Source organism: Marmota monax, unplaced genomic scaffold (assembly GCF_021218885.2).
Source record: "Marmota monax isolate L192 unplaced genomic scaffold, Marmota_monax_Labrador192_F-V1.1 WCK01_AAM20220418_F8-fsc00001, whole genome shotgun sequence".
NCBI lineage: Eukaryota > Metazoa > Chordata > Mammalia > Rodentia > Sciuridae > Marmota > Marmota monax.
In genome coordinates, this window is record NW_026693777.1 from 51,233,812 (window position 1) to 51,246,867 (window position 13,056).

Below are 13,056 nucleotides of genomic sequence, written 5' to 3' on the forward strand. Positions count from 1 at the left end.
GTTAAGAGCAGGCAGCAGGCAAAGACGATGAGGAAGACAGATGAAGGTGGAAGACATTAGAGAAAAAATGAGAGACAAAGAAGTAGATATGAGAGACTTAAAAGATAAGAAAAGAGAAAAAAAGAACAAGATGGTATATAGTAAAGAAAGAGAAAGAAAAGTGGGGCTAAACAAGAGAGCAAGGTAGAATAGAAAATATAATAAAAGACAATGGAAAAAATTTAGACATTGAATAGTTTTGTCTTTTGGGGGAAGGTACAAGGGATTGAACCCAGGGGTCCTCTACCACTTAGCTACACCTCCAGTCCTTTTTATTTTTGATTTTGAGATGGGGTCTTGCTAAGTTTCTAAGGCTGGCCTCAGCCTCCTGCGTTGCTAGGATTACTGCTATGTGCCATCACACCCAGTATTCTTTCTTTTAAGATAAATAGTTTTATTCTGCTGTCCATTTGAGCTTTGAAAATTACCTATCAAAATGCAGTCTTAGAATTCTGGTAGCTTTCTATATTGGGAAACTATTTTATTTCAAATTTCAAATTTTATTTTAAAATAAGCATTTTTATGACATTCTGAAGGGTTTGAATGTCTTCAAAAATTAGCTAAAATTTTAGGCTAGTTATTTTGAGACATTAGCCTAACAATTTTGTAGTTATGTCTGAATGTAGCATTCCAAATCTATGAAATCTTCTTACTTTATTTTTAAAAATATTAGAACTTTCATTCTCAAGACCTGGAGGTTAAATTTATAATCAATCCACTTGTTTCATTGTCTCCAGATTTTAAATTTCCAGTTCAAAAATTGGTGTGTGTTTGTGTGTGTGTGTGTATGTGTGTGTGTGTGTTTTGTCTAGATTAGACTGAAACTGCTGGGAAAACTTAGTGCCAGCCCTCGTGGGAATAAATGGGTTTGTATTATCAAGACTCCTCTTCAACTCTGAACAAAGAAGCCACAGAAGCTTCTTGAGGCAGGAATTATTTTCTTACTTGTCACAGAGTAAAACAGAGTAAACCCATAAAGAGAGTGTGTCAAAAATGTAGGCTGTTCTTGAACTAAAAATTACCTATCCTGATCTAAAAGGAAAGAACAAATTTTGGAAAATTCACCCTGATCTTACTTCTCACACTTAAATTTCAATGTGTAAAGGTCTATGGCAGGACAGCAGAAGAGCTTAACGCTCTTTGGGCCTCTGACTCTCCTCCCTTAAGCTTAAAAGGATCATTTTAAACAAAATCCAGAAATCTCTAATTCTGATCATCAGCAATTGAAAAAAAAATGTGGTGTGTAAGAAAGATATCTACTTGTACCTAGCTTTTCTTCTAAAGTCTACATAGAAAGAGTGAGCCAGCGTTACTGTTTCATACTGAGCTCTGCTGTGTTCACACTTACTTTGGGGTAAACAAGGGGAGGATTCTTTGTGCACAGTGGGCTCCCAACATGTGACTGAGGCACCACTGCCACCTGGCGGCTGGATTCTCTCTGGAGCAATGATCAACTTCCTACAAGTAGAAACAGACCTACCCACCTACAATGGTTTCTGGCCTCACTGTTTCTGCTTGGTCTCCCTGGAATCTGGGACTTCCTTGCCCGCATCTTCCTGTCCCCTGCATTGCTACCTCTTTCTTTCTTTCTTTCTTTCTTCCTTCCTTCCTTCCTTCCTTCCTTCCTTCCTTCCTCCCTCCCTCTTTCTTTCTTCTTCTTTCTTTCTTTCTCTTTCTTTCTTAATATTCTTTCAAACTTCTTGCTTCCCACTCCCTGATTTCTGGCCTGCCTCCCCTCATTCATCCTCCATTCTCCCTTCCCCATAGCTGAACCTTGGTAGTCCCTTTTGTGAAGCAGTCCCTTCATGGTATTTTTAATCCATTGTCATTGAAAAGGATGAAAGCACAGAGTGGCGGGGGCATCTGGCAGGATGAGTGGTCACACGCTTAACAGCATGCCATCTTTCTCCCACCTTCTAGTCCATCAGAAATAATTCCAAAAAGAAAAGAGCAAGAGAATTGTAGTAACAGCCCTGTCAGTCCCTGATCACACATTTGTCAGAGGTGCTGGACCAGGAGCTGGAGCCACATGAGTAGTCTTGGGGTCCACCAGCCCCCAACTCTACAAGTCTCAGATCAAGATGACCCTTCCAGTAAATCTCAAGAGACTGGGTTTGTGGTTGATCCTGAAACTTGTGATCCAGTGGTGGTATCTATGACACCAATAGCCAATATTTAGTGAGGACTTTCTGTTTCTCTCACTTCCCTGAGGGCTTTATATGTAATACTTGATCTAACTCTATGGAAGTCCTATAGTGTAGGTCTTGTTGTTGTCCCTACTTTACAAATGAGTAAAGTGAGACCCAGAGAGGTTCAGTAACTTGTCTGAAGCTATTTAGGTAAGAAGCGGGAGAGCCAGAATTTGAATCCAGGCAGACTGAAGCATACACTGAAATGCATTAAAACTTCTTTGCTTGAAGGATTTCATTGTATAGTGAAGATAGAACATGGTAAGTGTTCCCAGGGTCATACTAACAAAGAACTATGGGAAGAGTTCAAATGAGAAAGAACACTGTGTTGGTAGCTAAGAAAGGGCATCATGGAAGATTCTAGAAGCACTGTAAAGCAGAATCCCCCAGGCAGAGATAGTAGCAGGAGTAAGGAACAGAAAAGGGAAAGCATGATTATCCGAATGCAAAAATAGGCCAGGCAAAAAAAGTTGAAAATTCTAACCAGAACCACCTCCCATCCACTCCTATTTTTTTTTACTTTCTTCTATCAATTTTTGGTACCTTTTCCCCATTCCCTGTCAAGGGAGACTCAGTTCTGTTTCCCATGAATGAAACAGTGTTTTCTAACTCAGCAGCCCCTTCCCCGGCTTTCACAGGCAACAGAAAGCCAAGCAATTGCCTCATGGAAACCTGAAATGAATATTCCCATCATAGAAAACTTGAAAAGAATCCATTGAACATCTTTGAGCCCTCAAAGCCAAAGACATTGTCTTCAGAAATTTATTAGGTATAAATAACATTTGTGAAATTAAAGAATAAAGGAAGCAAAACCTCAAGAAATAATAACATCTTAAAGTTATATAATACTTTAAGAATTTACAAAACACTCCCTCATAATTAGGTCATTTTATTCAAATCCTTAACACCGTGTGCATGGGGAGGTCAGATCTGGCCAGCAGCAAAGAAGGAATGAACTCCTGTATACACACCAGGTGATTTAAATTAATTCACATAGCGCCCATAGGCTTTCTTGACATCAGATTTATGGACACTAAGACCTTAAATTACAGATATGGAACCAGAATTCAGAACTTCTGATCCAAAAATGAATACTTTTTCCCCTGGTGCTACTAAATCACTGCAATACAACTCATGTATGTTTTGCTTTGTTGGTATTAAAAATCTAAAACTACAATTGTGTAAGAATGTTGGAATAGCAATTTCAAAAACTGATGGAAAGATAAATTCCTAAAATTAATTCGAATATCACATTTAGATCTCCTTTTAATTTTTACACAGTTCTTCATCTTCATCCCACACAACATTATTTTTAGTCTAAAAATAAAAAAAAATTTAAAAGAATGAGGTATCCAGTACATATTAGCAGTTATTCAACATGAGCTTACTAGGTCTGAAATTTAAAGTATTACCTGTAATCTTAGACACTTTCATTTTCATGATTTAATTCTAATCTTTGACAATATGCATAAGTCATTTAGTCTTTATAATTCAACTACTTTGAGAATGCAAAAACGATGGCAATAAAAAAAAGAACAAGAGAGGAAATAATAATGATGGCCAGAAGAGCCTTTATTCATTTATTCAGGCTCTTCCAGAAAACATCCTTGCCAATATATCTTCCCCACACATACTTGTAGAGAAACAACACTCACCATTTACTTTTGTTAAACAGAAAATAGTGTTTACCTTTATACTTTAGCAAGAAGCTGCTTCTTCAGTACAGCTTAGACAAACATATTTTTTAAAAATATTTATTCCCTGAAAATTCCCTACTTTATACTGGCATAAGTATGAGGTGTATATATAGAGTTACACCTATAAAGAGGATTTACTTATAGCAATTAGATTGAAAGAATAACTGACTTGAAGCTATATGAATTAAAATAACAAGGAAGTCAATTAGACCACAAAAAAAAAAAAAAAGCCTCTCTAGAAGTACATCCAATAAAGGTGCTGAAAGGGACTAAATGAGAGACAGCCAAAGCCTACCTGCTATGGTTTGAATATGAGACGTCCTCCCAAAACCTCAGGAGACAATGTGGTAATGTTCAGAGGTGACATGATTAGATTATGAGAGTTGTAGCTTAATCAGTGGACTTATTCGCTTAATGTACTTATTCACTTGCTGTACTGAGTGGTAACTGTAGGCAGGTGGGGTGTGGCTGGAAGAAGTAAGTCAATGAGGATGTCCCTTTGGGGTTTATATTTTGTCATTGGCACCTCAATCTCTGTCTCTGCTTCCTGGCTGTTATAAGCTGAGCAGCTTCCCTTTGGCATGCCCTTCCACCAAGATGTTCAGCCTCATCTTGGGCCCAGAACAATGGAGTCAGCTGACCAGGATGAACACAGACCTCTGAAACCATGAGCCAAAATAAACTTTCCCTCTAAGTTAGTCTTGTCAGGTATTTAGGTCATAGAGATGAGGAGCTAATTAACACACCACCCCTGTTCTGGTCTAAAGTTTAGGTCAAATTAATCTTTCAAGACCTAGCTTCTGAAAGGTAAAAATTTTTAATTCCTACAACTGAAGAATGCCTTGGTTTTCAAACAAAAATTTAAGGGTCATGAACCCCCTCCAACAGGATCTGTTCCTGTAAATTGGTGGCATGGAAGAGCACAGAAAGTGCAAAAAGAAAGGGAAGGAAGGAAGTTCCTGTCAAGCACACCACTCCCTGCCCCCAAATCCACCAGAGAAATCATTCCTGGGTGAGGGGAAGGATAAGCAGGGTGCAAGACACTTAAAAGTTTTTGAGTTCAGTATGGTCCCTCTAAATAACAATGGGAGGAGTCTAAGCACTCTCAATTCATACAATCACAATAAAAGGCCTTATCTACATTATCCAATATGGTAGCTACAAGTCACATGCAGCTATTAAATCTAAACACAATGCAAAACTCAGTCCTCAGTTGCACTACCTGCATTTCTACTATTCACTTGCCACACAGAGATATTGAATATGGCATTGGACAAAACAATTATAGAGCAATTACATTATTGCAAAAAGTTATATTGGATAGCGCTGAGCCACATGGATCACTAACTTCATGGGAAAATTCCCATGAGTCATATAAATGAGTCATTCATTTTTAAACCAATGTTAATGATGCACCCATAGAACTGATTTCCTTGTATCTGATATTTGCACTTCTGTGTCTCACTTCACTGAAGGTACTGCAATAGTAAGTAAACATATATGCTATAACATAGAAAATATAACTAAATTAAAAACAAAGGCCAAAGGAAAGAGAAATTAGAATATCAAAGATAGAAGTCAAGTTGGAGGCAGAATGCTAGCCATGAGGTCCTATGGAATTAGATTTGAGACATTGACTTGATTCCTGCTTTTTCTGGACTCACCCCTAAGAATTTGATAAGTAAACATACTAGGGTATAAAATTAGTGAACAAGTGAATCCAAACTAATATTCATTCCTTTCAAAGCAGAAATGGGGCTCTTAATGTGCATTATTTTTATTGAATACCTGAAGCAGAAACATACCTAGCATTGCCCCTGAATTATTCAACTCCGTGTAAAATGAAAGTTAAACATGTGGCATATTTTAATGTATACTGTATTTCCTCTAGCACCACTAGGGATAAACAGTTGCCAAAAAAAAAAAAAAACTGAATGCCTGCATCTTAGAATTTCACATATGCAAGTCAAAAAAAAAAAAAGGTTATTCACTTAGAAGCACCAAAAACTCTTTCACTGCAATCATTTTCATGAGAGTAAAACTAAAATGAGTTACATGGGGCCCTTTCTTTTAAACAATATATTCTGAATGTAGGTAACCTTTGTTTAATAAGGGCATCTAGACATTTTTATTTGTATCCCATTAATATAGAACACCCTGAATTTTGAAAATTTGTATCCACTTTTCATTTTTTTTTCTGTCTTCTTTCTTACAAGATTGACACCTATTCATTCAATCAACATTTACTAAATGCCCCCTCTAATCCAACATGAAATTAGATGTCAGAAACCAGACAAATCAAGAATTCTTTGGTGTAATCTCAGTTTACACAATCACAGCATGTAAAGGTTAGAAGAGATATTTGAGACCTTACAGTGGTCTGGCACCCTAATTTGGCCACATGGGGAAAACAAAGGCAAAAAAAGATAAAGTATTTGCTCTCACTGAAGGAACAGAGCAAAGATTCAGCTCTCAGTTCCGTATTCAGTTACCATCGGTCTCAATCCCACATCCTAGTGTGGTGTTCCTAATTTTTAATGATCTGGAAAAAGGGTCAAACAAGTAATTTAAATTGTCTAAAATAAAAGTAAATAGATTGTGAATGAGAACCTAGCATACTGCCCTACATATGAGGAGCCCAAGCCACAGTGTGTGGACTTTGAGACCTCTGTTTTAGCTGCCCTGACACCTTTTTGCTTATTTTTGGTTCTCAGTTATTTTCTGAAGTCACCAGAGACATAAGTGTTCCTCCACTTGGATGGTGAACTCTTCTGTGCCTGACCTGTCCACTGGGTAGTTCCTAGTCTGGGCTCTTCCACACAAGTCAGGAAGTGCAGATGGAGCATTCATGAAAGAAGACTGTTTCAGAAAGTGCATGTTTAGAACTCTTAACTGGGTTATTATTCTTTTTTTAATATATTTTTTTTTAATTTTCGGCGGACACAACATTTTTATTTGTATGTGGCGCTGCGGATGGAACCCAGGCAGCACGCATGCCAGGAGAGGGCGCTACCGCTTGAGCCACATCCCCAGCCCTAGGTTATTGTTCTTGTAAATAGATCTTGGGATCATATTTTTCCTTGTCATAAAATGTCTCAAATTTAATGAAGAATACAATTTGATTCACAAAATTGCACTCAACACAAAACTTTTCATAAGTAACATAATATAGAGAGATATAGAGACATAGAATAATATATATACATTTGACATGAATACTATAATAATTAGAATTTTTAGTCTCTAAACTGGGTAGCTTTTGTCACTCTAAATTTAATTTGAACTATAGTTAGTTGCATATGTTTTTGGTGACTGAACTGAATTTTATTAAGGAAATTTAATATCCAACATAGCTTGAGAATAGATAGTGTATTTGATATGCAAATAAGGCCTCATTAATATTTTATTAAGTCAGCACAATCAATAAACATTTTCTGATTATTCAAAACTGAGCAAACATTTTTTCTTTTTCTCTAGATTGTTGTTTTCAAATATATCACAAATTAACAGTATTAATCATAGTATTAAGGAATAGCATTGAAAACAAATTGTTTCTAAGATACTCATAAGTACTTTAACATGTTTTATTACATAAATTTATTGACATCCTGATTTAAAATCTCTCCTATCTATCAATGTAAAATATCACAAAGGAAGTACACAAGGTGATAATTACTCAGCCTTATCTGACCTTGTTACTGAAAGTGATAAATTAATATATTTTAAAGAGTCTATAATTGAGACTTTGTACTGTTACAATACTGGTATTCACTCCTTAATTACCCTTTATTAGTATGGATTTACTAAATATAATTATTTCTATCTATATGCTATTTTCATCTAAGATAAAGTCTTCAATTAATATTGAATACTCACAGCAACAAATTGGTTATTTTCTAATTTAACGATGTCTCCCACTTTGACATTCATCCATTTTTCACTCTGCAGTCTAAGAACAAAAATAAAATTAATTTTTTCCAAGAATGGAGAAGAATCAAAAGTATAATCAAGGGAATGTATTCACAATACAGTAACATGTAATGGGAGGAAGCAAATAAGGTTTCCCAGGATGTTAAATTCAAAAGGCCCTCTCATAACAATGTTCTTTAATATGGGAATAAAGGCTCAGAGAGGTTAAGTGATTTGCCCAAGGATACTCAGTGAGTTAATGATACCCCTTGGCAAAATTCAAAATGCCTAACTCATGGCTGAGTACTCTTTTCACCACCTCATGATGACAGATTTATACAATAGCTATGAACTTTCAACAAACCCAATCATTAACATTCTTTTCAAATTCCCTATTAATAAATACAGAAATATCATTGCCATTGTCTCTGAAGTCTATTTAACTAGAGGCAAAAAGAGATGGGAAGACAGTGGTAAGAGAGAGTAGTCCTGGGCAATAGTTAAAATACAAGTAAAAGGGAAAAAGAATAAAAATTTGGAAAGGACCACAATGGATGAAAGAAGAAGACTGGAAGACCAAGAGAGACCACCTACAGACGCTGCCCAGCACTCTGGCTGAAGGATGGCTTGGACCAATGACCCAGGACCCAGAACGACCCAGCTGAGATGCTGCACAGCTTTCTTTGAAGACTATCTATATAGCAGAGTCCCAAGCCCACCGTGCACCAAGTTCAAAGGGTTTATGATGAAAAGCAATTGTGTCCATCAGATCTGGCCCCTGGTGACAAGTTAGTTGGAGCTACCCAAAGCCAGAGAGACTGGAAACAGGCCACCTGTGGCAGGAAGCCATAATGCTATCATCCCTTCTCAAACTCCCTGAAAGGTAAACCCGCCTTGTTTTCCAAGCTGGGGGCCCTCATCACACTTCTTCCTCAGAGGTTCCCTCTTAGAAGGGAAAGCCAGGCTGCGTAGGGCAGGATTCCCCTGTAAGTTAAAGTGGGCAGTTTACTTTCATTGTGCAGTTTTGTTTTGTTTTGTTTTGTTTTGTTTTGTTTTGTTTTGTTTTAAAAAAAAAAAACTCATTTACTTGCTTTATAGGCTGGAAAACCATTTTAAATATTTATACAACTGTGAAATATGCCTCACACTATCAACCCTGCTGGGTCATTTGGCTTAAACACTCAAAGAATTTTTCTTTAATACAGATCCAAGTACATGTTGTTCTGGAAAATTTTCAATTGCAGCATTTTCATCTGTAGCCAGAATTCAATCATTTCTCCAGTGCCATGCTTCTCTGCACTTTATCTAGCTCGATGACAATGGGGGAACTTGGGAAGCCTTGTAAATCTCACTTTATTTATCTTTACAGGTATGGATTATGCGCTGGTTTACTTCTCCCAGGGATACCTCCTTTGGAACGTTTCTCAGGGGACTGCCTATCAGAAATAGTAGACATGAATGGATGGAGAAGGATATCGTGTCATTTATAGAAATTGCACTGCTACTGAATTGCCCTGGAGTCTCTATTGAAAGTGCATCTGTTTCAGGAAGCTGAGATGATACTAAGTTCCATTTCCAAACTCTTATTCTTCCTATTTTCATGCTATAAGCTCCGGAAGAACTGCACAGGAAAAAGCAAGTGGTATTCCCTAGATGTTGATCCAGAGTCCAGAGTTGTCCAACTGACAGCTCTGGACAATCAATAACGTACACCATGGTCAAGAAGACATTTGTCAGATTTGTGAACAGAGCCCTGACAAGAAGAGAACATAACCCTCACAAAGTAAGATTATGCTAGAAAGTCATCTGTGACTTGACAAAGTTACCAGAAACTGAAAGCAGAGTAAGATAAGAAATATAAAATATATTATTTTAAGGAAGAGAAAATAACACTCTAAAAATGTAGCTCGAATTTTGCAGAAAAGAGGCCTGGAGATATTGGTAAATCATAAGTCGTGTGAGATTTGTGAGTTAATCCCTTATTTGGATATGTATCTATAGAAGAATAAATGTGTATAATACAACTACAGGTGTGAATTTTTTTTAAATATCATTTCCTACTCTTCCTTACCAGACATATTAACTGCACCTAACTAGGAATTGAGAGATATATTTAATGAGCACAAAGGGTCATAACTACCAAAATATCCAAATTTACTAAAGAAGCGGAAACTAATAAAGACCTGCAAATTAATTTAAATTGTCTATATTTTGAATCCCACTATCACCACCATGGACAATACAAGATCAAAGACATCCCAGCAGAATTAAAGGGACATGCAAGAAGATTTTCTTTAAAGCTCATCTTCAAAATATTTCTGGACTTTTAAGATTTTAAGTTGTATGGTGATTGGGTTTCGTCATTACCCCAAAACAATAAAAACAGACACTCCCTGGTTCCCCATGTGTGTTGCAGCTGTTTGCTAGGCTGGTGTTTGAAGCACTCTTGCATCATAGCTCTGGAGAAGGATACACAATGGCCTCATGGGCTGTGAAGATGATACTTGGCCCCAAGGACTCAGTACCTTTGAACTTGGCTTTTACCTTTGTCAGTGAAAGCCCTCTTACTTGTGTAGATGAATTGCCATCTTGAGTATCCTGCAAACAAGTTCATGTATTTGATCACACTGAAATTCCAAGATTTTAAAATGTGGATCAATTTTCAGAACCAGATTTCTCAAAAATAGGGTAACAAGATAGACTATACCTTAGTAAACTCACAAGCCAATTGATACATAAGCCAAAATTTAAGAAAATAGTTCATAAACTTTACATTCCAAAGGCATCATAAAAATAAAGAGTTCAAGTGCCACAGAATGACAACAAGAACTACTTTAAGGGGGGGAAAAACTTTTTATGTACCCACTCTGAGTTCTAAGAAAAGGAGTTGAGAGATAGCAACTTCACCTAATAATTTTGATAAATAAATTAAACCTGCTTTTTCCTGATGATGCACAGTACACTATTAGCTGCTAGGCTTAGGTGAAAACCTCTTGGAGAAAATATAAGTCTGAGAGTGAGATGGCACTAACCATGCTCTATGTCACTGAGATGGCACTAACCATGCTCTATGTCACTGAAGTGTTGGCTCCCAAGGCTACAAATCAATGGTTTACTTTGACCAAGATACCAAGCCCATTGCTGAAGCTTAAGGTACGCAAGAGGGGACCTTTGACAGGCTCGTTAAGGTGTCTGTCATCTTTTCCATACTCTAATACTCCTAATTTCCCATTAGACACTTGAATTCCTGAAAAAAATAGACTTCTTAAAAGCTATAGAAGAAGTGTTAGGGTACTATAGAGAGAATAGAGTTGACCTTCACCAATTAATCAATCAGTCCACAAGCCTTGGCTTCTTCTATAGTCTCCAGCATACGCTATATAAAACATGAAAGCACTTCCTGTCATAAGGACTTTATTTTGTTCACTTCTGTATCCTTAGGATTTGGAATAATGCCTAGGTCATGACAGCCACTAAATAAATACTTATTGAATGAATGATAAACAAATTAAAGAATATAAAATCAATAGTTCCAAAATCATTTGTTGAATAGTAGCATTTTCCTGAAAGTCTAATAAGAATTATAGCCGCCAACATTTATTTAGTGCTTATTGCATTCTAGGGACTGTACTGATCCCTTCGTGTAAGAGTTGCCAATAAAAAATAAATGAAATGTCATCAAATTTGAATTTCAGATAAACAACCAATTATTTTGTTAGTCTAAGTATGTCCCGTGTAATATTGGGGATATACTTATATTAAAACACTATCATTGTTTATTTTGATTTTCACTGGAGTGTTACATTTAAATTTGCTATACCCACTGAGACTATTTATGATTCTTAACTCATTTAAACCTCACAACAACCCTATGAGATAGTAATGTTTTTACTCTCATTTTATAGAGCGAGATACAAGGTTCAGAGAATTTGAGATGTTTACCCTATTTTTCAATATCTGTAAAAAAAAAAAAAAATTGAAAGGCCCACCCACCTCAATACAGATAGTCCACCTGAACCAATAGTACAGATGCTTCAATATGAATGTACAAGATGTTTATTGTAGCATTATTTATAGCAACTGATTAGAAGCCAATTAAAATTAGACAGAAGTACCATAGAACACTTATTCCATCATGGCTCCTGTACTCACTGGGATACAATGCATGCACAAGAAGAATAAAATGGTTTATATGTGCTAATATGAAATATACTCTAACATACATTATTAAGTAAAAAAGAAATATGTGTGGGTAAGAAATTTGGAACAAGGATGTACTAACACATATGTGTGTTTTTGCAGGCACAGAAAAGTTCTTAAAAGACACACAAGAGAGTGGTTGCCACTAGAGAAAGGAAATGAAGAGGGGAACTGGGAGACAAGTAAGAGTTCATTTCGACTGTATACTCTTTTGTGCTGTTCAACTTTGGGGCATGACACAAACTGGCATTTTAAAGGCCGATTTGGGAGAGAAAAAAAGAAACGAAAACTTCAAGGTCACATGTAAATGGCAGGATTGGGACTGGAACCTAAGTCTATCTGGTTACAAAGCCCAGGCTCTTCATGAATCCATATTTATTGTTCTTTTTTACTTTATTTTCTATGGTCATTATGTGCTGTCTGTTTAGGAAGAGGATAGACCCTGAGGAGCTGAAGTGATTTGATCAGGGCAATGGTGCACGCTCCCAGTGTTTAAAACCAGCCAGTCCAAAGACAGCTTGCAGTCATGGTCCCCTGATACCAGTGCTCAGTGGGCAGCAGTATTTCTGGTTCTTTTCAATCCCAGTGCTGTCAGAGCTGCAGCAGAGGGAAACACACAGCTTGGCCCTAATCCCCTAACAGCACAATGGTGAACAGGATCTCATTACGTTGAGAATGGACATAATGCTCATATCTTTGGAATCTATTTATTTTGAACAATGCAGATGTTTCCCTCCTTTTCCTCCCTTCTCCTTAGCAAAACACTTAAGCTGAGGCAAAATCACACAGGGAGGTCTGTAGTCAGCTGCTGAAGATGGTCTCTCACCAATTTTGCCAGGGAAAAAGAGTGGGTGATGATGAAAGATGCAGTCCTACAGCATGGATAATTTAATTTAACCATTTACTGAGGAAAAAGTAATGAATCTTGTAGATGTCCTGCCTTATTTATATAAATTTATATGTAATTTAAATCAATCCTATTGTGCATTATTTGGATGCTGAAACACACACACAATTTAGCC

The 13,056-nt window shown here is 36.8% G+C and overlaps 1 protein-coding gene across 4 annotated transcripts in view; it reads right to left on the reverse strand.

Annotated features, from left to right (window-relative positions):
* The window catches only part of Atp8b4 (ATPase phospholipid transporting 8B4 (putative)), a 246,490-nt gene that overhangs the window by 114,688 nt on the left and 118,746 nt on the right, over positions 1 to 13,056 (reverse strand). For all 4 annotated transcript variants that reach the window (XM_058584792.1, XM_046460874.2, XM_046460873.2 and 1 more), the window contains exon 7: positions 7,802 to 7,874. In XM_058584792.1, the coding sequence (XP_058440775.1) occupies positions 7,802 to 7,874 (73 nt within the window). The remainder of the gene's footprint in view (positions 1 to 7,801; positions 7,875 to 13,056) is intronic.